The 24656-nt window shown below is 49.1% G+C and overlaps 1 protein-coding gene across 1 annotated transcript in view; it reads right to left on the reverse strand.

Annotated features, from left to right (window-relative positions):
• Window positions 1-24656, reverse strand: part of NRXN2 (neurexin 2) — a 619785-nt gene that overhangs the window by 21544 nt on the left and 573585 nt on the right. Inside the window, exon 17 of the mRNA XM_070766693.1 lies at window positions 15408-15730. Within this exon, the coding sequence (XP_070622794.1) occupies window positions 15408-15730 (323 nt within the window). The remainder of the gene's footprint in view (window positions 1-15407; window positions 15731-24656) is intronic.

The raw sequence follows: 24656 nt of genomic DNA on the forward strand, positions 1-24656 counted from the left end.
AATGTCGTCTGGCGGGACCCAGGGGAACAGCCTTCTCTGTGGCGGCTCCGACCCTCTGGAACCAGCTCCCCCCTGAGATTAGGATGGCTCCCACCCTCCTTGCCTTTCGCAAACTCCTTCAAACCCACCTCTGCCGTCAGGCATGGGGGAACTGAAACATCTCCCCCTTGCCCATGTTGTTTTGGTGTTAGATTGATTGTGTGCTTGTTTTTTTAATATTTTGGGGTTGTTTTTTATGAATTTTTTAGCTTAAAATTGTAATTGGATTGGTGGGTATTGGATTTGTTATGATGTATTGTTTTTACCTTGTTGTGAGCCGCCCCGAGTTTGCGGAGAGGGGCGGCATATAAATCCAATAAATCTAAATCTAACAACAAAACAACAACACCAGCAATAATAATAATAATAATAATAATAATAATAATAATAATAATAATAATAATAATATCTCAACCAATATTCATTGCTTTGGCTTGAATAGATGCTATTAATTTCGATATCTGCCAGTCTGAACTTTCATTCTCTTGGCTCACCACTTCTCACCTCCTCCCCTATCTATTTTCTTTCTCCAACTCTCCCCGCTTCCTTCCCACCCCTCTCCACTACCTATCTCCTTCTTCTCTTCATACTTCTGGAAGTTCTGGAGCCTGGGGAGGCCATTTTTGCCCTCCCGGAGGCTGGAGGAAAGCCTCAGGAGCCGGAGGAGGGCAAAAAACATGCCCCCCACTGTGGTGCCGGAGGCCAATTAGGCCACGCCCACCCTGGCCACACCCACCCAGCAACCCTACAGGGAACCCCTTGCTAAAATTTTTGAAGCCCACCCCCGGGTGGCCTCAATGATGCAAATGAACAGCGGCCTGCAAGAAGCGTCACTCCTTCCGCTCACCCAACATCCGGTCAGAACCAAAGAAGCTTCTCGGATGAAAAGTGAAACGTCTTCAAGGAAAAACCAGAAAGGGGGGGGGTTTGCTTCCCCTGCCCCCCCCCAAAAAAATTGGGACAACCAGGCCCTGGAGGACTGAGAATCTTCATAGACCAGTGATGAGAATCTTCATAGACCACAGGTGGCACGGGGAACCATATCTGCTGGCACGTGAGCCGTTGCCATAACTCAGCTCCAACGTGCATGTGTGTGTGTAGGCCAGCTGATTTTTGGCTTGCACAGAGGCTCCGGGAGGGCGTTTTTGGCTTCCAGAGAGCCTCCGGGGGGGATAAGGGAGGGTGTTTTTACCCAACCCTGGCTCCAGGGAAGCTTTTGGAGCCTGGGGAGGGCAAAACACGAACCTACTGGGCCCACTAGAAGTTGGGAAACAGGCTGTTTTTGGCCTCCAGATGTCACCAGGGGGGAGGGGGGGCGAGAGAAGCTGTTTTCACCCTCCCCAGGCATTGAATTATGGGTGCGAGCACTCGCGCATGTGCAGTAGCGCATGCCCATGCTCTTTCGGCACCCGAGGGGAAAGTGGTTTGCCATCCCTGTCATAGACAATTTGGCGAGATGCAACCAAGTCCACTTATAACTTCCAAATGTGCAGCCTTTCGCCTTATTTAGTGTAGCTCTGTGGGATACTGCTATTGATGTTGACCCAATCCAGCTTTGGGCTTGTTTGAAAGACAGTGGGGTTCAGGGACCCCAGGTGAAAACCACGAAAGCACTGAAAAAATGTGCCTTTTCTCTTCCCTATTACACAGAGGGGCCAGAATTATTTCAGCAAGGTTCCAAAGCAACGAAGAGCTTCCCGGGAAAGATGGCGAGAAGAATAGATCACGTTTCCCACCCCCTTCTGCTTACTAATTAGTATTAGCATTACTATTCCAGTAGTAGAAGCATGAGTATTTTAGAATTGGCATTGCAATGGATCTACGTCCCTCCATCCCCCCACTCCACGCCTCTCCAAATTAGCATGACAAAAGACTCGGACAGGACCACCTCCCACCATAGCAGGGAGTTGGCTGTGGACCCCACCCTAGAGACACCATAAAATAAGAGATAGTGTCTCTCTCTCTCTCTTACACACACACACAGCCCCCAGGTCCTCTTCTCAATTCTGCTGGTAGCCTCCCAACTGGTTTTTCTGTGAAGATGTTTCCCTTCTTATCTGTTCTGCCGGGCTCTATGGTACGAGTCTCCCGAAAATTCAAGGGTACAAATTTCAGACACACACACACACTTGAAAGTTCAAAAAACAATGTTATCACAAAAATTCAAAAGAAACAAAGCACCCTTTTTGTATTGGAAAGAGCACTCGTCCCAAAACAACCTGGTAGTCTGTACAATCCCCTTAATCAGTCCTTAAGTACTTAGTCGGCAGCTGTGAAGGAACGTCACAGCCCTCCTTCTTCCACGAAGCGAGACCCCCCACACTTTGCTCTGCTTTGGTTACAAAGTCGTGAAAAATCAACAAACAAGTCTGGAAACAGCGAGGCACGGTCCTGAAGACACAACGATCAGATAATCTTCCACAATGGCCAAGCCAGCACGCTGCTATTTATATCAGCAGCTCTAATTACTGAAGCCCCACCCAAACACAGGTGGCCTCTCTTATCTCCTGTAATATTTCTTCAATTGGTCTCTTCTATGCATAATTCTACGCATGTGTGGTTCTAACACTTCCTCATCCGAATCGACCGAAGATAATGGAGATTGGCTTCCTGGGCTGTGTGCCAAGCCCCCCTCTTCCAAGTCTCCCCCAACTTCTTCTTCGTCCGAGGAAACTGCACTCCCTGACTGCCGGCAATAAAACAGGCCTATGACATGTTGATGTTTCCCCTGCATCCACCTCCACATTCCTTGGGGCAGGAGATGGGCCAGAGCCAACCACAACATTATCCAGGAAGCTTCCAGGTTCTGACTGGTCGATTGCTTTCGCTGTCAGGAAATTCCTGCTTATTTCCAGGTTGAATCTCTCCTTGGTCAGTTTCCATCCATTATTCCTTGTCTGGCCTTCAGGGGGCTTTGGAGAATAGATGGACCCCCTTCCTCCTCTCTGTGGCAGCCCTTCAAATATTGGAAGATGCTCTCATGTCTCCCCTGGTCCTTCTTTTCATCAAATCAGCCATGCCCAGTTCCTGCAACCGTTCTTCATATGTTTGAGCCTCCAGTCCCCTCATCATCCTGGTTGCTCTTCTCTGCACTTTTTCTAGAGTCTCAACATCTTTTTTTTATAGTGTGGTGACCAAGACCGGTGCAGTATTCTAGATTTTATTCTGTAAAACCTTACTAAGGCTTTATAGTGTTAAAATTCCACTCTGAATATTGTGTGCTATTCTGGATCAGGAGTCAGCAACGTGTGGCTCCAGAGCCGCATGTGGCTCTTTCATCCCTTTTCTGTGGCTCCCTGATACCACAATTTTGAGAGGAACTTCCGGTTAGGGGAGGAAGAAAGCAGGGAATGCCAGGAGGAGACTCTATGGCAAGGGGCGGGTTTTCCGGTCAGCTCCACAATTGATAGGCTTTGAGTTAGGATAGTTAATGGAAAAAGGACATCACACTAGGAGGAGACTATGATGGGGGAACCAGACCTCCGGTTGAAAAAAGCAAAGGGACGCCATGCTAGGAGAAGACTCTATGGTGGGGGAACCAGACTTCCGGTCGACAAAGGCAAAAGGACGCCGTGCTAGGAGGAGATTATGGTGGGGGAACCAGACTTCCGGTCGACAAAGGCAAAAGGATGCCGTGCTATGAGGAGATTATGGTGGGGGAACCAGACTTCTGGTTGACAAAGGCAAAAGGACGCCGTGCTAGGAGAAGACTCTATGGTGGGGGAACCAGACTTCCAGTTGACAAAGGCAAAAGGACGCCGTGTTAGGAGGAGACTCTATGGTGGGGGAACCGGACTTCCGATTAGATCCAGAATTGAAGGGGGGGTGCTTCCTGCTAGGTCCTTTGTGGCTCTTTGAATGTTTGAGGTGGCTGAGTCCTGCCCTAGATATTAAGGAGGGTTCATGCCGTATGAAAACGATGTGGAGAAGGAATCTAGGTTTAACGCGCCTCAACCAAATCGCCATGGACAGGAGTTTATTTATTTATTTAGAAAACTGATACTGCCGCACACGGCGACTCAAGGCAGCTTGCAAGGGCATTCCTATTGAAGAGTTACACTGATATGGAAGAAATGGATCAGAATTGTGAAAGAAAGAAGGCCGAAGTGATAATCTTTCGTTATTTAGTTCAGTGATGGCGAACCCTTTATGGTTCACGTGCCAAAAAGGCATGTGCTAGCAGTCACAGATGTGCTCACACTCCCTCCCTCCCTTCACACACATACTCACACACATTAGATTAGATTAGATTTATTGGATTTATATGCCGCCCCTCTCCGCAAACTCGGGGCGGCTCACAACAATAATAAAAACAGCACATAATAACAAATCCAATGCCCACCAATCTAATTACAAATTAAAATTAGTAATGTCATAAAACAATCCCCATATATATAAAAAACAGGCACACAGTCAATCAATCAACAAAACAACATGGGCAAGGGGGAGGTGTTTTAGTTCCCCCATGCCTGACGGCAGAGGTGGGTCTTAAGGAGTTTACGAAAGGCAGGGAGGGTGGGGGCAATCCTAATCTCAGGGGGGAGCTGGTTCCAGAGGGTCGGGGCCCCCACAGAGAAGGCTCTTCCCCTGGGTCCCGCCAGACGACATTGTTTAGTCGACGGGACCCGGAGAAGGCCAACTCTGTGGGACCTAACCGGTCGCTGGGATTCGTGCGGCAGGAGGCGGTCCCGAAGATATTCTGGTCCGGTGCGCACATACGCACAATCTCCCCCATCCTCACACTTGTACACAGGCCTCACTGAATCCTGGGACGGTGAAAAATACAGCCAAGCCGGAACTTGGGAAAAACGGACTTCCTGTTTGCCCGTTGTGCTGTTTTTCACACTCGGGGGACTTCAGGGAAGCTCTCCGGAGAAGTGAAAGATTGCTTAATTCCCACTCCCATTTCTTAAATAAAAAACAAACCCATTTAAAGTTGTTGTTTTTTTAAAAAACATATCCAACAACCCAATTACCCACTTTGGTGCCAAAGTATTTATTTAAGCGCTTCGGTCCGATTACTCCCCGAAGCACTTAGAAAGAGGGTTACATTAAAGCACATTAGAGGAGATTAGAACTAAAAATTCCCGTGGATTAAAAAAAAATATATGGCAGGATTGGCTGCTGTGCCATTCACATGCACGGGTGTTCGCAGGCTGTAATGTCGCATCAATATTATAAGGTCCTCGAACAGAAGCAGAAACGGGGTGGGGATTTTTTTTGGGGGGGGGGGGAGGGTGGAGGCTAATTACGAAGACGAGTAAAAATAAAATTATAAGCAGGGAATAAAAAGCGGCGCTTGCCGAAAAGGGAAGTGTGGAGGTGTGACAAAACAGACAAGACTGAGGATTGCTCCATAATGGGACTTGTCAAAACAGCAGGGGAGAGAATTGAAAAATGGCTGCGGTGGCAGCAAAGAAGAATAGAATAGAGCTGCAAGGGACCTTGGAGGTCTTCTAGTCCAACCCCCTGCTCAGGCAGGAGACTTTATATCATTTCAGGGAGGTGGCTGTCCATTCTTTCGTTTAAAAAACTCCAGTGATGGGGCGCTCACGGTTTCTGGTGGCAAGCTGTTCCAATGGTTAATTGTTCTAATTCCCAGGAAATTTCTCAATCAGGATAGAGCTGCAAGGGACCTTGGGGGGGTCTTCTAGTCCAACCCCTTGTTAACCAACCCCTTGAACTACTTCAGACAAGCCTTCAGTGTTGGAGCATCCATAAACTCCGGAGGGAAGGCGTTCCACTGGTTCATTTCTCCTTAATTCCAGTTTGCTTTTCTACTTGGTTAGTTTCCATCCCTTGTTTCTTCTTCTGCCTTCTGGTGCTTTGGAAAATAAGTTGCCTTCCTCTTCTTTGTAGCACCCCTCAAATACTGGAATGCTGTTATCATGTCCCCCCGCAGTCTTTTTTTCTCTAGGCTGGCCCTACCCAAATCCTGCAACATCATGTTCTTCCTATGTTTTAGTTTCTGGGTTTTTAATCATCTTAGTTGCTCTTCTTTCTACACTTTTACCCAAAGTCTTAACACCTTGTTTTGTAATGCGGGGACCAAAACTGGCTGCTGTTTTCCAAGTAGAGTGGTACCTCTACCTAAGAACGCCTCTACTTACGAACTTTTCTAGATAAGAACCAGGTGTCCAAGATTTTTTGGCCTCTTCTCAAGAACCATTTCCCACTTCCAAACCCGAGCCTCCAAAACTGTAACCGGAAGAGGAGGGGAGAAGCCTCCGTGGGGCCTTTCTAGGAATCTCCTGGAAGGAAACAGGGCTGGAAAAGGCAGGGAGAAGCTTCTGTAGGGCCTCTCTAGGAATCTCCTGGGAGGAAATAGGGCTGGAAAAGATGGGAAGAAGCCTCCATGGGGCCTCTCTAGGAATCTCCTGGGAAGAAACAGGGCCTCCACCCTCCCTGTAGTTTCCCCAATCGCACACATTCTTTACTTTTACATTGATTTCTATGGGAAAAATTGCTTCTACCGTGTTTCCCCGATAGTAAGGCAGTGTCTTACTATCTTTTTACCCCCAAAAGCCCCACTGTGTCTTACTTTGGGGGTATGTCTTACATTGTCCCGGGCACTGGGGCCGGCTCGTCTTCGGGCGCGGGGAGCTGCCGGAAAGGAGGCGGGCGCCGACCTCGACATTCGGCGGGTTGCGGGGAGCATCCCCTCGCCGCTCCCGGCAATGTTTCTCGGCAGGGGAGGCCAACTCCGCGGCGACACGGACGCTCGGCTGGCTGGCTAAAGGCAGGTCAAGGGGTGGATGGGCAGTCAAAAAGGGTGAGCGGCCGCCGCTGTGCCCTCCTTCGCCCGCCTCCTTTCCGGCAGCTCCCTGCGCGCCCCTCGCCTTCGCTCGCCACGGCGCCACCGCCTCTTCCCCTGCTGAGGCTCAGCTGCAAGCGGCCAGCGAGGCCGAGCGGCTCCGAGGCGAGCGGAAAGGAGGCGGGCGAAGGAGGGCGCAGCTCCGGCCGCTCGCCTCGGAGCCGAGCAGCCTCGCTGGCCGCTTGCAGCTGAGCCTCGGCAGGGGAAGAGGCGGTGGCGCCGCGGCGAGCGAAGGCGAGGGGCGCGCAGGGAGCTGCCAGAAAGGAGGCTGGTGAAGGAGGGCGCAGCTCCGGCCGCTCGCCTCGGAGCCGCTCGGCCTCGCTGGCCGCTTGCAGCTGAGCCTCGGCAGGGGAAGCGGCCAGCGAGGCCGCTCGGCTCCGAGGCGAGCGGAAAGGAGGCGGGCGAAGGAGGGCGCAGCTCCGGCCGCTCGCCTCGGAGCCGATCGGCCTCGCTGGCCGCTTGCAGCTGAGCCTCGGCAGGGGAAGAGGCGGTGGCGCCGCGGCGAGCGAAGGCGAGGGGCGCGCGGGGAGCTTGGAAGCAATGTCATCGCCCCCCCCCGCAATACCGTTTATCTACCGTGTTTCCCCGAAAGTAAGACATATGTCTTACTTTCGGGGTATGGCTTATATAAGCCGACCCCCCTGAAACCCCCCATATGTCTTACAATCGGGGGGGTCTTACTATCGGGGAAACACGGTAGTTCCAAACTTTTCTACTTAAGAACCTAGTCACGGAACTAATTAATTTCGTAAGTAGAGGTATCACTGTATTGGGTTCAGGTTGTGATCCAAAAATTGAAGACGACTGTAAATTTTTGTATGTTCGATCGCAAGGCAAGAGAGCTTATTCCCTTGTCAATCAGGAGAAAAGAGAGCCAATAGCATTCGGTTTTAGCAGGAAATGGGAGGGCAGAGGAGAGATGGATTTGACTTGAACCCTATGTGATCGTTTTTACTCCAAGGGATAATAATAATAATAATAATAATAATAATAACAACAGAGTAGAAAGGGAGCTTGAAGGTCTTCTAGTCCAAGCCACTGCTTAAGCAGGAAACCTTACACAATTTCAGATAGATGGTTGTCCAACATCTGCTTAAAACCTTCCAGTGTTGGAGCATTCACAACTTCTGGAAGCAAAGAGGGTTGGAAAAGGCAGGGAGAAGCCTCCGTGGGGCCTCTCTAGGAATCACCTGGGAGGAAACAGGGTTGGAAAAGGCAGGGAGAAGCCTCTGAGGGGCCTCTCTAGGAATCTCCTGGGAGGAAACAGGACCAGAAAAGGCAGGGAGAAGCCTTCGTGGGGCCTCTCTAGGAATCTCCTGGGAGGAAACATGGCCGGAAAAGGCGGAGAGAAGCCTCCGTGGGGCCTCCCTAGGAATCTTCTGGGCCTTTTTGCAAGCCAAGGTGTTCCCCCCCCCCCAGAAGCCTAACCCTAGGCCTGGGATGGCAAACCTATGCCACGCATACTAAAGGTGGCACGCAGAGCCATATCGGAGGGCAGGCAAGATTTTGCCATGACTCAGCTCCAGCATACATGCGCGCCCTGGCCAGCTGATTTTCGGCCTTGGGAAAGGCCGTTTCGTCCTCCGGACCCTTTTAGGGAAGCTTCCCTTGATTCCCCGGAGGCAAAAAAATCCCCAATGGGCAAACCGGAAGTGCAGAAAAACACACTTCCGGTTTGCCCTTTTTGTGTTGTTGGTTTTTTTTGCAACTGCAGGGTATAGCTTGATACCCTCCTCTCTGTGGCAGCCCCTCAAATACTGGAAGGCTGCTATCATGTCTCCCTCTAGTTTTCGACTTATGACCACAATGGAAAGCCCAAAATTCCCATTGTCAAGTGAGACATTTAAGTGAGTTTTGCTGCATTCTACAACCTTCTTTGCCACAGCTATTAAAGTGAATAGATAGATGATAGAAGAAAGACAGACAGATAGACAGACAGATGATATAGATATGAAGATAGATAGAAGATAGATAGATGATAGATTAGATAGATTGAAAATAGAGACAGACAAAAATGATAGATAGATAGATAGAAAGAGGGATGATAGATAGATAGATAGATAGATAGATAATAGAGACAGACAAAAATGATAGATAGATAGATAGATAGAAAGAGGGATGATAGATAGATAGATAGATTGAAAATAGAGACAGACAAAAATGATAGAGAGATAGATAGAAAGAGGGATGATAGATAGATAGATAGATTGAGAATAGAGACAGACAAAAATGATAGATAGATAGATAGAAAGATAGAAAGAGGGATGATAGAAGATAGATAGATAGATTAGATAGACAGATAGATAGATAGTAAGACAGACAGACAGACATAGAATTGTAGAAAATAGAGACAGACAAAAATGATAGCTAGATGAGATAGATAGATAGATAGATAGATAGATAGATAGATAGATACATAGATAGATACATAGATAGATAGAAAGAGGGATGATAGAAGATAGATTACGGTAGATAGATAGATAGAAAATAGAGACAGACAAATAGATGATAGCTAGATAGAGATAGATAGCTAGATAGATAGCTAGATAGCTAGATAGATAGATAGATAGATAGATAGATACATAGATACATAGATACATAGAAAGAGGGATGATAGAAGATAGATTACGGTAGATAGATAGATAGAAAATAGAGACAGACAAATAGATGATAGCTAGATAGAGATAGATAGATAGATAGATAGATAGATAGATAGATGATAGAAGATAGATAAAAATAGATAGAAGATAGAGATAGATAGATAGATAGATAGATAGATAGATAGATAGATAGATAGATAGATAGATAGATAGATGCAGTGTTTTCCCCCAAATAAGACCTTGTTTTATATTTTTTTGAACTCTGAAATAAGCGCTTGGCCTTATTGCCATGCACTCAAAAGCCGATTGGGCTTATTATCAGGGGAGGTCTTATTTTGGAGGAAACAGGGTAGTTAAGGGCTATCTGCAATTCCACACTCCTTGCTAGGAGCCGGGAATGTGGAGTTACTATTATTAAATTCAATTAATAGTAACCACGAAGGGAGCAACAGGATCTTCTGTTGGTCTCCCCTCCCCTCAAAAATACTATTGCCTATTGCCTTTCTACAAGACATAACCCTCCCAGGGGAACGGTCCATTGACCCTTGGGAGTACAAACCAGTCCTTGACTTACGACTGTTCCTTTAATGACCGTTCGAAGTCACAACAGCACTGAAAAAAAAAGCACTGACTTACGACGCGTCCTCGCCCTGGCAACCAAGCCAACATCCCTATGTTCAACAAAGGTGGGCCACCGACCTGTGTTTTAACAATGGCTGCGGCACATCCCTCCCTGTGCAAAAAGGGGATAAAGTGAGCACAGCTCGCTTAGCAAAGGGGATTGCGTTCCCTGTTGTGACCGAGGCCTGAGGGTGGTGGTGGTAGAAGAGGTTGGAAACTCCCCATACAAAATGTGTGTGTCTTTGTGTTGCTTTCTGGCAAGGGAAACGCAAGACCGCCACCGCAGCTGGGGGGGAAGGGCTTCTGCCCACCAGCTGTACCACGGACACCCGCCTCCCTTTCCTTGCCAAGCGCCCGCCCCAGCCTCGCCCTTCCCCGGTCCTCCCCCATCCACCCATCCCACCCCCCTTTCCCCCCTTCTTCTCTTCTTCTCACGAAAACCAGGACAGCCTAATTGCTGCTGATGCAGTTGCCATGGCAACCGCAGGAGGAGGTGGACGTGCGCTTCCCACCCCCCCCATCCCTGTTTCCTCCTCCCCAAAAAAACTCATCTTGCCATCACAAGAAGGAAAGCCCAAACCGTCTCTGGGCGAGGCCAGGCGGGGTTTTGTGTTGTTGTTGTTTTTTTGCAACTGCGGGGACTTGTGGGGGGGATGTCAAACCCTCCCCCCCCTCCCCAAAGCATCCCCAAAAGATGAACCTCTTCTTCCCCCAACCCACTCCAGCCCCACAGGATCGTCGGAAGCCGGAGGAAGGAAATCTTATTTACATATTTGGTGGGGGGTTTTTGAAATAAAAAAACCCTTTCCCCTTCTTCACACTTCCAGGTGTGTGTGTGTGTGTTTAGCAAGGACACACACCACACACACACCAGGCTCGATCTGGCTGCGGGCTCCCTCAGCTGCATGATCGTCGTTCCGAGCCAAAATAAATAAGCTTTAAATGGAGAAGCATCCCATTTAAATTCCAGATTGGTCAGAATAGGATTCTGTCAACAAAGCACAGTCTCTCTCTCTGTGTGTGTGTTTGTCTCTCTGTGTGAGTGTGTGTGTCTGTCCGTCTGTCTGCCTATCTGTCTCTGTGTGTGCGTTTGTTAGTGTGTGTGGGGCAGATGGTGGGTGATGCTCTTGCCAGCAGAATTTAGGTGCGAGAAAACTGGATTTGGGGATCCGTTTTGGTGCTGAGCAAAAGTGACGAGGAAGCCCTCCACTTATGATGGTTTGTTTAGTGACCGTTCAAAATGACGACAACGCTGGGGGGGGGGGGAAAGGGATTCGCGGATGTTTTTCCACACTTACAACCATCACAACATTTCCCTCCCTCCCACCCACCCTGGTCACGTTGATCAAAATTCAGGCGCTTGGCAAAGCTGCAAAATTCTGTTGACTCACATTTATGACGGTGGCCAGTGATCCCGGGGGGAGGGGGCCAGGTGGACCCCCTTTGGCGACCTTCTGACCAGCCAAGTCAACGGGGGAGGAGATGGATTCGCTTAACAACTGTCTGACTCACTTAACTGAGTCTTGTTCCATTTTACGATTGTTCTTGCCCCAGTTGTTAAGTGAATCACTGCCGTTGTTGGGCCTAGAAACCCAGTTGTGAAGTGAATTCCCACTGCATTGACTTTGTTCATTAGAAGGTCGCAAAAGGAGATCACTGCAACCGTCATAAATGCGAGTCACTGGTGTCAAGCATCTGAATGCAAATCACTTGATCGCAGGGAGGCTGCAACGGTCCTATAAGTGTGAAAAACAGTCGTTAAGTTGCTTCCACCCCCTCCAATGCCATTGTAACTTTGAATGGTCACTAAGCGGACTGTTGTAAGTCAAGGACTACCTATAAAATAGAATTAGCTCATTGACTGGGTTGTGATTCTTGCCTGGTTTACCCTGTACCGCTGAGGTGGGAAGGGGGAGACTTCAAGGAACGGTTTCCTCAACCTCACATTGAGCTCCTTCCAAGCTGCAACCTCCGTAGCCCCATCTTTGGAGCCCCAAAGCTGAAAACATGGGGGGAGCCCGTGGAGTTTGTATGTTGTGGCCTGACAGTCACTGGCCCCTCCAGCAGCTGAATCAGAGGAGGAGGAGGCATGGAAGTCAGATTTGGCATCAAGGCAAGTCAACAGCTCTCAGGTCTGGAGGTGGCTGATGAGCAAGAGGAGGAACGGCTGGGTCCTGTGCCTGATGCCCAGATGCATAGAAGGCAGAGGAGAGGAGAGCAGTGGAAATCTATGGGCCGGTCCTGTCAGAGCTGAAGAAGCTTCTTGGATGAGAAGCGAAATGTTATCCTGCCAGAGCTGGAGGAGGAGGAGGAGGAGAAGAAGAGGAGAAGGAGGAGGACAAGAAGAAGAACAAGAGGAGGAGGAGGAAGGAGAAGGAGGAGGGAGGAGGAGAAAAAGAAGAGGAGGAGGAGGAGAAGAAGAGGAGGAGGAGGAGGAAGGAGAAGAAGAAGAGAAGGAGGAGAAGGAGGAGGAGGACAAGAAGAAGAAGAGGAGGAGGAGGAAGGAGAAGGAGAAGAAGAAGAGGAGGAGGAGGAAGGAGAAGAAGAAGAGGAGGAGGAGGAAGGAGAAGGAGAAGAAGACCCCCCCCCCCCAAATCCCCCCTGTTGCATAGATCTGGATTCCAAGCTTAGTACGGCAAGAGTCATTGGGCAGCCGAGCCCAATGGGCACAAAAGAAGTCCAGGAAAGTAGTCCAGGATTTGAACAAACCAAGATACGCATCACAAGCACACAAGACACGTTGCTCCAGCAACAGTCCAGTCCTCCGGGCGGTGTTAAGTAGGCAACACCAGGGCAGCTTGTTGGTGCCTGTTGCTTGCAGGCCCCTCCAGCAGCTGAATCAGAGGAGGAGGCGTAGGCGTGGGAGTTGGGTCAGCATCAAGGCAACCTGAGAGCTCCGAGGGGGAATGTGGAGAGAGAGACAGAGGCAGAGCCTGGGCCGTCCATCAGCCCTCAGATGGAGAGTCAACAGCCTCCAGGTCAGGAGGTGGCTGATGAGCAAGAGGAGGAACGGCTGGGTCCTGTGCCTGATGCCCAGGAGGCAGAGGAGAGGAGAGCAGTGGAAATCTATGGGCCGGTCCTTGGGACGGAAGAGTCATCACTGCTAGCAATGTCCTACCCTACCTCTGGGGATAAAAGGCAGGGGGCAAGATGAATAGAAGGGACAGACGCCGAGTTGTCTTCCCACCAGATGGACCTATTAGCCTGCGGTGAGGGTTTGCCTTCACATAACAATTGAGCTTGGTTTGACGTCAGTTGGGGTCATCTCTGTTTTGGGGCCGGCAAGTCCAGTTGACCATTTTCACAGCTGACCGTTTCCTTGGATAATGGCAAAGGGGGGGGATTTCTGCTTTTCTTTCCCTCTGTCCCACCCTCCCATCCTCTCTCATACCCGACCCTCCTTGAAAACTGGGGAGGCCCCAGAGGTTGGCCAATTGGGGAAATGCTGTGTTAGGTGGGCCCTTAACACAGCGCTGGGTCTCCTGCTGCAGCTTTCTCCTCCAATGTTTCCTGGGGGGCTGGGGTTCTTTCCTTGAAATCTGGCTGCCTCTTGACCTCTCCACCCCCAAACCCTTTCCTGGCCCTTCAGATCCCTCCTTCCTTCCCTCCTCCCTAGCTATCCTTCCTTCCATCCATCCATCCCTCCCTTCTTCCCTTCCTTCCTTCCCTAGCTATCATTCCTTCCTTCCCTCCCTCCTTCCCTCCCTAGCTATCATTCCTTCCTTCCCTCCCTTCTTTCCTCCTTCCCTTGCTACTTTCCTTCCCTCCCTCCCTAGCTATCATTCCTTCCTTCCCTCCCTTCTTCCCTTCCTTTCTTCCTTCCCTCGTTACTTTCCTTCCTTCCTAGCTATCCTTCCTTCCATCTATCCATCCCTTCTTCCATCCCTTTCTTCCCTCCCTAGCTATTCTTCCTTCCCTCCCTCCCTTCTTTCCTTCCTTCTCTCCCTCCCTTCCTAATTATTCTTCCTTTCTTCCTCCCTCTCTAGCTATCCTTCCCTCCTTTCCCCCCTCGCTCCTTTCCTTCCTTCCTAGCTATCTTTCCTTCCATCCATCCCTTCTTCCCTTTCCTCCCTCCCTTCCTAATTATTCTTCCTTCCTTCCCTCCTTTGCTACTTTCCTTCCTTCCTAGCTATCCTTCCTTCCATCCCTTCCTCCTTCCCTTCCTTCTGTTATAGTTGGCTCTGGGCCAGCTCCTGCTCCGAGGACTGTGGATGTTGGTTTGGGGGAATCCTCACGTTCTCAGAGACCGGTTTTACTGCCAACAGCTTCAGACAGTGAAGATACTGTGTCAAGGGCAGACTGGGAGTGAAGCAGAATCGGATGTTGAGGTTGATGCAGGCAGCCCATTAGCTAATGACCCCATTAGTGAGTCATCATCAGACTCAGAGAAACATGGATTAATAGATGCTCGCAGGCGCAGGTTTATGGTGAGAAGGGAACAATACAGTATTAGAGACGATAAGGGAGAACACCTGTGGCTGGGGCAATTAGGCGAATGGGGCTGCTGATAAATTGCCAGCCTCCCTGAGAGGGTGCGTGGGAGATTATCCGTTTGGAGAAGGATGAGCGTTGTTTGATTTGGACTGTTCCAGACTTTTTGGATATTTCACAGTTAAGTACAGGTTGTGGACTCTTGAAGGGGGGTGGCTGTGACGCCTTCACAGCTGCCTTTACCTGCTCTGTTTTGTTTTTTTGCTTTTCACAGGATTCCAGGCTTGTGGTTTGTGGGAGAGCACTTTGGCTGTTTAAAGTGCGTGTGTACAATACTTTCATTTTGATAAACTGACTCTCTGTTCACTTTACAACAGTGTGTGTGTTTGAATTTATATTTCTGACTTAATTGGGGCTCGTAACGTGAAGACCGGCATAACATCTTCCCTCCCTAGCTATCATTCCTTCCTTCTTCCCTTCCTTCCCTCATTATTTTCCTTCCTTCCTAACTTTCCTTCCTTCCATCCATCCCTCCCTTCTTCCCTTCCTTACCTCCCTAGCTATCATTCCTTCCTTCCCTCCCTTCTTTCCTTCCTTCCCTCCCTTCTTCCCTTCCTTCCTAGCTATTCTTCCTTCCATCCATCTGTCCCTTCTTCCCTTCCTTCCTTCCCTAGCTATTCTTCCTTCCTTCCCTCCCTTCTTTCCTTCCTTCCTTCTCTCCCTCAATTCCTAGTTATTCTTCCTTTCTTCCTCCCTTTCTAGCTATCTTTCCTTCCATCCATCCATCCCACCCTCCCTCCCACCCACCTTTCTTCTTTCCTTCCCTTCCTTCCCTCTCTCCCTCCTTCCCTTCCTCCTTCCCTCCCTCCCCTCCCCCACCGTCCATCCCTCCTCCCACTAACCTGGGTGATGCTGTCCCGCATGGTGGGGGAACGGCCCCGCCGCGTGGTGGTCGTGGCCATGGTGGTGGTGGTCTCCATGATGGTCGTGGACATATCTGCCAGCAGGGTGGTGGCCGTGGTCTCCGTGGTCATGACGGAGGGCACCTCGCCCACCAGCCGCAGGTTGCCCTCCACCTTCACGTTGGCGTCGCTCTCGGCGGCCAAGGAGAGGACCTTGAGCCCGTTGTAGTACAGCCCCGAGACCTGGCCCTGGAAGGGGCGGCCCTGGTCGCGGCCTCCGATCTTGATGGCGGCCTGGCTGTTGAAGATGGTCAGCTGACGACCTGCCGGGGGAGCCACAGAGAGGAGCAGGGGGGTGAAAAGGGCGCTCGGACGGACAGATGGACACAGCACCCCAACACCCGAATACACAAGGCAGCCTGAACCCTCAGCTTGGCATATCCACTGGGCCACCCATGCCCCCCCTCCCCACCCCAAACAGGCTTGGCATGGGGCTCCATTGCAGCTAGCAGGGCCCTCTGATGGGGGCTGGGTGGGAATCCAGCCATCGACTCCACTTGCTCTTCCTTTCCGCCATCAATTCTGGGTAGCCTTTGCATCCCCCGTTTCCTTATTCATCTCCTGAAGGCCCCTTCCTTCCTTCCTTCCCCATCTTCTTCCTACTGTCTTCCTTTCCTTCTTTCCCTCCATTACTTCCTTCCCTTCCTCCATGACATTCCTACTTCCCCCTCCCTCTCTTCTTCCCTGCCTCCTCCCGTTCCGTTTTTCCCTTTGCTTCCTTCCTTCCCTCCCTCCCTCTCTTCTTCCCTGCCTTCTTGTCTTCCCTATTTCTCCCTTTGCTGCCATTCTTCCTTCCTTTCCTTCGCTGCCTCCTTCTTTCCTTCCGTTTCTCCCTTTGTTTCCTTCACTCCCTTCCTCTCATCCTTCTTCCTTACTTCTTTTTCCTATTTCTCCCTTTGCTACCTTCCTTCCTTCCCTGCTTCCTTCTTTCCTTCCCTATTTCTCCCTTTGATTCCTTCCTTCCCTGCTTCCTTCTTTCCTTCCCTATTTCTCCCTTTGCTTCCTTCCTTCCCTGCTTCCTTCTTTCCTTCCCTATTTCTCCCTTTGCTTCCTTCCTTCCCTGCTTCCTTCTTTCCTTCCCTACTTCTCCCTTTGCTTCCTTCCTTCCCTGCTTCCTTCTTTCCTTCCCTATATCTCCCTTTGCTTCCTTCCTTCCCTGCTTCCTTCTTTCCTTCCCTATTTCTCCCTTTGATTCCTTCCTTCCCTGCTTCCTTCTTTCCTTCCCTATTTCTCCCTTTGCTTCCTTCCTTCCCTGCTTCCTTCTTTCCTTCCCTATTTCTCCCTTTGCTTCCTTCCTTCCCTGCTTCCTTCTTTCCTTCCCTATATCTCCCTTTGCTTCCTTCCTTCCTTCCCTGCTTCCTTCCTTCCCTGCTTCCTTCTTTCCTTCCCTATTTCTCCCTTTGATTCCTTCCTTCCCTGCTTCCTTCTTTCCTTCCCTATTTCTCCCTTTGCTTCCTTCCTTCCCTGCTTCCTTCTTTCCTTCCCTATTTCTCCCTTTGCTTCCTTCCTTCCTTCCCTGCTTCCTTCTTTCCTTCCCTATTTCTCCCTTTGCTTCCTTCCTTCCCTGCTTCCTTCTTTCCTTCCCTATTTCTCCCTTTGCTTCCTTCCTTCCCTGCTTCCTTCTTTCCTTCCCTACTTCTCCCTTTGCTTCCTTCCTTCCCTGCTTCCTTCTTTCCTTCCCTATATCTCCCTTTGCTTCCTTCCTTCCTTCCCTGCTTCCTTCTTTCCTTCCCTATTTCTCCCTTTGATTCCTTCCTTCCCTGCTTCCTTCTTTCCTTCCCTATTTCTCCCTTTGATTCCTTCCTTCCCTGCTTCCTTCTTTCCTTCCCTATTTCTCCCTTTGATTCCTTCCTTCCCTGCTTCCTTCTTTCCTTCCCTATTTCTCCCTTTGCTTCCTTCCTTTTGTTTTGTCTGCCTCCTCCCTCCCTTCCCTCCCTATTTCTCCCCTTCCTTCCTTCCTTCCATCCATCCTTCCCTCCCCCCCTCTCTCACCTCCCTTCCACTCTTCCATCAAAGCCTCTGGAAGATTTTAAGCGCATGGGGTGCCCTGCCTCCTACCTCCACCCCACAAAATCCCAGAGGCCTGGGGCTGAGACAGGGACGCCAAAACCCCAAAGAACCCCCATCTCCTGCTACCCCTCGCACTCTCCCCCTTTTTTGATGAAGGGGGAGGGGAGATGGGTCTGCCAGTTCCCAGCCTCCCTCCCTCCCCTCCCCCATTCTATTCTCCCCCCACTGGGGATGATGGGCCCTCATCCGTGGACTCAATAAGCATAGCCCCCCCCTACTAATCTATGTACGCTAACCCTTCGTGCACCCTGTACCCTATAAATACAGCAACATATTTATTATGTTTTACTGCACTTTTTAAAATGAATAGCAAAATGCCAATAAAATAAATATATGTTTCATTTTCTCAACCATTCACACTTTTATTCCTGCCAGTGGTGGTTGTCGGGGCCCCAGTAAAGATGGCCCCCCTTTCTAGAATCCTTGTTTTTCCCTGTCACTTTGTTCAGCACCGCAAAAGAAGATATCAACAGGCCCTCCAAACCCACCACCCATTTCAATCTAAGCATCTAGAACAGTGTTTCTCAACCTTAGCAGTTTGAAGATGTGTGGACTTCAACTCCCAGAATTCCCCAGCCAGCGTTGCTGGCTGGGGAATTCTGGGAGTTGAAGTCCACACATCTTCAAACTGCTAAGGTAGAGAAACACTGATCTAGAACCACACGTGCCCAAACAATGTTGGCTGGCGGGGCCTAGGGAAAGAGCCTCCTCTGTGGGGGCCCCTGCCCCCGGAGATTCGCACTGCCCCCACTCTCCTCGCCTTCCGGAAGAGTCTAAAAACACATCTTGGCTGCCAGGCCTGGGGACATTAGACCTTCCCCCTGACCAACAAATGCCATTGGTGTGATTATTGAACGAATGCAAATGAATGTTTTAAAGTTAGAATTTTTCAAGAATCTTTTTAGTTTATTAATTGGATAAATTGTATTGTTACGCTTTGGTATATGCTGTGAGCCGCCCCGAGTCTATGGAGAGGGGCGGCATACAAGTCCAATTAAATAATAATAATAATAATAATAATAATAATAATAATAATAATAATAATAATAATAGGCAAAAAGCCGGGGGGAAACGCCGAGTCTTGGCTTAGTTTAAGGCCCGGTCTCATTTTTCAGGAAATACCCCACCCACAACTGTCCCCTGCAACTGGGCCATCCCCTTTTCGAACTCCTGGGCACCCTGCACAAACACACACACACAAAAACACACTTTTCTGATTGGCTTTGCACGCTTGGTGGGAAGCTTAGCAGATCCATTTGCTCACCGAGTCAAGCGTGCAACGTTCACCTTGCTACCCCCCGACCACAATGGAAGCCAATGTTTCTGTGGCTAAGTGAGGCATCAGCTAGGCGGATTTTGCCCCGTTTTACGACCTTTGTTGCCACCGTCGTTAAGCGAATCACAATGGAAGCCAACATTTCTGTGGCTAAGTGAGGCATCAGCTAAGTGGATTTTGCCTCGTTTTACGACCTTTGTCGCCAGCGTCATTAAGCGAGTAATGTTAAACGAATAACCTTTGCTGTTAAGTGAATTTTACATTAAGTTTCCCCGTTGACTTTGCTGGTCGGGACCCATTGGGGCATCACAACCGTCGTAAATATGAGCCGATTGCCAAACGTCTGACTTTTGATCCCGTGACCGCTGGGATTGTACAGTGATCGTAACGCTGAAAAACGGCCATCAATACCGTTTCTGATTTCAAATGGTCACTAAACGAACTGTCGTAGATTTGAGGCCTACCTGCATCGATTTGGGCTACCTCATGATTTTAAAGGAGGGGATGGATCCAGAACACAATGTCCATTCAGACCTCGGGGAAGAGAATTATATAATTGAGCTAACAAAAGCCTCATTCCAGGGAGATGCTAGTTTTTTACAGGAGGTCCTCCATTTGCAACGATTCGTTTAGTGACCGTTCGAATTTACAGCGGCCCTGGAAAAAGTGACTTGTGGTTGATTCGAACAATTCTACGTGTTGCAGCATCTGTAGGATCATCTGATTTGCATCCGGATGCTTCACAACTGACTCACCTTTATGACCCCTGCCGTGTCTCAGGGTCACGGGATTCCCTTTCGCAACCTTCCGACCAGCAAAGTCTTTCTCAGCTTCTGGCCGAGAGGCTGGTGCCAGCTCTCTGGGGGGCTTATGAGCCCCCCCAGAGCCCCCGACGGTTGCCTCTCTTCTGCACCGCTCCTCCAAGGTGGATCTAACCTGATTCCAATCTGGTTCCAGGTATCCAAACAGCTGTGATTCGGGATTCCCCGTGGAGGGTGGGGGGACACCCGTACTGCTGCGACATTGGCCATGCTCCTTCTCCCCAACCAGCCAAATCAAGGGGGGGAACCAGATTCACTTAACGACCGTGTTACCAAGAGGTGCAGGGATTTACTGTGAGGAAAAGTCATAAAACGGGGCAAAATTTCTAAATTTTGGGCTTAGTTATGGATGTAGGTTGAGGCATCTACATGTAAGTAAGCAAGTCTAGGGAAAGGGACAGCATACAAATCTAATAAATAAATAAAATAAATAAATACATGTCTGTGCTATATAGGTACATGTGGGTATATGCGTAATTTTGCATTTATTTATTGTCATGGTTATGTACCGTATATTGGAGGCGGAGGCCCTTGGACAGTTGCATGCAACGAAATTTCATTTTAATGTATGCCGATTAGCGTACATGGAAAGCGAGAATAAAGTTATTCTAAAGTTATTCTATTCTACCTCCTGTCAGACTGAAAGCCATCATGTGGAGTTAGGGGCTTTGGCCTGCCACAGTAACACAGCATAAGGGAATTGGAAGGGGTAGAAGAGAAGTTATAGCCACAACAAATTCCTTTCTCAGAGTCCAAGGTCACTGTACGAAAGAGGAAGTAGATGAATCCCTGCAGCGGACTGGTCCACGTGATTGCACTTGTGGGTGTGGGGATGTGAGATGAACCTTAAACTCGGTGGAGTACTGGAGAGAAATTAGCGTCGGAATGAACGAAACGAATCCAACATGGCTCTGCTAATAAATCGAACCTCTTGTGTGAGAACTGGAACGGATTCTGATTTAATTCTCAGATGCTATTTGGGACGTAGACAATAAATTCCAACACTTATTTCTCCCCAGCAGCTTTGTGCATGGGTCATATTGGATCCTGGATCTATTTGATCAGCCTAGGACCGGGATGGCACGCAAAGCCATCTCTCTGGCCACGTGAGCCATCGCCTATTGCTCTTCCGGGTTCTGAAACGGCAGCCAACTGGTGTTTACATATGCGCCAGCGGCAGAAAGCAGCAGCCCAGTGCTCTTCTGGTTTCCAGTGCATGAATGCATACCGGTCAGCTGGTCTCCATGCAACTGGGAGTCCAGGTGGCTGTTGCGCATGTGCGCGCCGTAAACCATAAGATTATCTTCCCGGTGCGCACATGCCTCCCCTCCCCATTTTGCCACTCTTCGCCAAGGTTTGCCAATGCTGGCCTAGGATGGGATGAAAGCGGAAAAGGGATCACAAGTCGTCCTCAACTTCTGAACACAACTGAGCCCAAATTTTATGTTGCTAAGTGAGACATTCGTTAAGTGAGTTTGGCCCCATTTTATGACATTTTCCTGCCACAGTTCTTGAGTGAATGATTGTGGCCGTTTATTTATTTATTCGACTTCTATGCTGCTCAATCCCAATGGGACTCAGGGTGGCTAACTTGGTTACTGTATTTTTCGGAATATAAGACGCACTTTTTTCCTCCCTAAAAGAGGCTTAAAATTCAGGGGCGTCTTATACTACGACTGTAGCTTTTTTGGGGGAAGCCTTTTCCCCCAGCCCTAACTAGGTGCTAATGATCTTCCCAGCTCTTGTCTTGCAGGGTCTTTCATTGTTTCTCTCTGCAAAGAATGTTTTCCAAGCCCTAAGTCTTTGCAGGGTTTTTTTAATTGCTCTAACTTGCTCCAAATGTTTCTTTCCAGCACTTAACCAGGTGCTAACAATGTTCCCAGCTCTTACAAACTCTTTTATTGTTACTCTCTGCAAAGGATGTTTTCCAAGCCCTAAGTCTTTGCAGGGTTTTTATTCATTGCTCTAGCTTGCTCCAAATTTCATTTCATTTCATTTTATTGGATTTGTATGCCGCCCCTCTCCGTAGACTCGGGGCGGCTAACAACAGTGGTAAAAACAACATGCGACAATCCAATACTAAAGAAGCTAAAAACCCTTATTTTAAAACCAATCATACATGCAAACGTACCATACATAAATTGTGGAAGCCTAGGGGGAAAGAATATCTTAATTCCCCCATGCCTGACGACAGAGGTGGGTTTTAAGAAGCTTGCGAAAGGCAAGAAGGGTGGGGGCTATTCTAATCTCTGGGGGGAGTTCGTTCCAGAGGGCCGGGGCCGCCACAGAGAAGGCTCTTCCCCTGGGTCCCGCCAAACGACATTGTTTAGTTGACGGGACCCGGAGAAGGCCAACTCTGTGGGACCTAATTGGTCGCTGGGATTCGTGCGGCAGAAGGCGGTCCCGGAGATGTTTCTTTCCAGCCCTAACCAGGTGCTAACAATGTTCCCAGCTCTTACTTGTTTGCAAGCTCTTTCATTGTTACTCTCTCCAAATAAATTTTTTTAAAGCTCTAATCAGGGGATAAAATAATGTGCTGAAGCTGACCAGACTAAGGACACTAGCCAGATGAATTACCTGGTAAGCAGATACTTTCCCCTTTTTTCCTCCCCCAAAACTAAGGTGTGTCTTATACTCTGAAAAATACAGTATCTTAGTTACCCGGTCATTAAGTGAATCTGGCTTCCCCATGGACTTGGGCTTTTCAGAAGGTCGCAAGAGGCTGATCTTGTAAGTGTGAGTCAGTGGTCCAGCATCCCGAATGTAAATCACGTGACCCCCTGGGCATGGATGCGGAAACATCCATAACGATGAAAACCAGTTGTAAGTTACTTTTTACCCAGTGCTGTTGCAACTCTGGATGTTCACGAAGCGAACTTTCGTAAGTAGAGGACAGCCTGTAATAATTCAGGATCAAAATTCAGATGTTTCCAAGACAAGCGGGATGAGGCCAAGCGATGGGAAGACCATCCATCCTGGCTTGGCTCTGTGCCGATTTTGCAAAACAAGGCACATCCTTGACTTACGACTACCACCGAGCCCGGGGTTTACGTTGTTTTGTCCCTTTTTACGACTTTTTCTTGCCGCCGCCGTTAAGCGAATCACTGCGGCCGATCAATTAGCGACACAGGTTGTGAATCTGACTTCCCCCTCCCCCATTATCATGGCTTGTCGGAAGGGCCGCCCCAAAGCCATCGGGACGCAGCGGCCGTCACAAATGCAGAGTCAGCGTCCATGTTTCTGAATTTTGATCATGTGCGGCCACGGTCGCTAAGCGTGGAAAATGGTCGTAAGTCACTTCCCAAAATCTGCAAAACTTTGATGTAGCTAATTAGTTTTGGGCTCTTAAGGGCCCCTTTTCCTCCAGGTTGAATGTTGTCTGCTGGTGTGGGGTCTCTGTGTAATTTTCCACCTGCGTGCAGCGTTGCACATGTCGGTGATGACGAACCTTTTTGAGTGCCAAATGGGTGTGAGTGCGTGTGATAGCATGCGTGCATGTGTCCACACCCATTAGCAGCAACGTGAGAAAATATTATTTGACTGAAAAAGTACTAGATGCTTGGAACAAACTTCCAGCAGACGTGGTTGGTAAATCCACAGTAACTGAATTTGAAGACGCCTGGGATAAACATTGACCCATCCTAAGATAAAATACAAGAAATAGTATAAGGGCAGACTAGATGGACCACAAGGTCTTTTTCTGCCATCAATCTTCTATGTTTCTATGTTTCTATGATTCTGTGTTTCTATGTTTCTGTTTCTATCTATCTATCTATCTATCTATCTATCTATCTATCTATCTATCTATCTATCTATCTATCTATCTACCTACCTACCTACCTACCTACCTACCTACCTATCATCTATCCAGGAGGCCTTTTTCTGCCATCAATCTTCTATGTTTCTGTGTTTCTGTGTTTCTGTGTTTCTTTCTTTCTTTCTTTCTACCTACCTACCTACCTACCTACCTACACCTACCTACCTATCCAGGAGGTCTTTTTCTGCCATCAATCTTCTCTGTTTCTATTCCCTCCCCTCCTCCACATGCAAACATCCTCGTGCTGACCCCTGCGCATGGGTATATGGCCCCCCTTCCCACCGTATTTGCATAGGCCTCACTGAAGCCTGGAATGATGAAAAATCAGCCAAACCAGAAGTGCAGAAAAACCAGTTTGCCCGTTGTGCTGTTTTTTGCACTCTGGAGCCTTCAGGAAGCTTCCTGGAAGCCTCCGGAGAGCAACATGGCCTTCCCCAAGCCTGAAAATCAGCTGGCTAGTGCACAGACGTGCGCTGGAGACGACATAAGGTAACGTCGATATGGCTCCACATGCCACCTGTGGCACCCGTGCCGTAGGTTCGCCATCGTTGGCATAGACAAACTGCCAACCGCACGCCTGTGCTAGACAAGCTGAGATGCGGCAGTGGAATAAGTGTGAGTGTGTAAAGCCGGAGGGCCATTTTATTGATGGCAAACAAAATGCCTTTGTGCCTCTTTGTGTCTATGTGCAGGTCTGCGCACAAGAGAGACAAGGAGAGAAAATTGCCCCGGGGCCGAAACAAACAAATAATCTGTGCAAACTAAGAGGATTTAAGCAATAATAATTCAGGAACAATACGGGCTAAGTAGCTAATGTGGCTCTCCCATTCTGGGTTTGTGTAAACCTACATTAACGTCCCGGCTTGCTGGCATTCCCAGAGGCTCAATGGCTAGAGCCAGATTCCTGCCACCATCGTTGTGATGCTAAATGGAATGTGAGGAGTGGGCACAGGGATCCCCTCCCAAGGCTCCTCTTCGATCCACAGCTCACATTAGAGAACCATCTTTCAGCTGTGGCGAGGGGGGCGTTTGCCCAGGTCCGCCTGGTGCACCAGTTGCGGCCCTATCTGGACCGGGAGTCACTGCTCACAGTCACTCATGCCCTCATCACCTCAAGGCTCGACTACTGTAACGCTCTCTACATGGGGCTACCTCTGAAAAGTGTTTGGAAACTTCAGATCGTGCAGAATGCAGCTGTGAGAGCA

The sequence above is a fragment of the Erythrolamprus reginae genome, chromosome 13 (genome assembly GCF_031021105.1).
Source record: "Erythrolamprus reginae isolate rEryReg1 chromosome 13, rEryReg1.hap1, whole genome shotgun sequence".
NCBI lineage: Eukaryota > Metazoa > Chordata > Lepidosauria > Squamata > Dipsadidae > Erythrolamprus > Erythrolamprus reginae.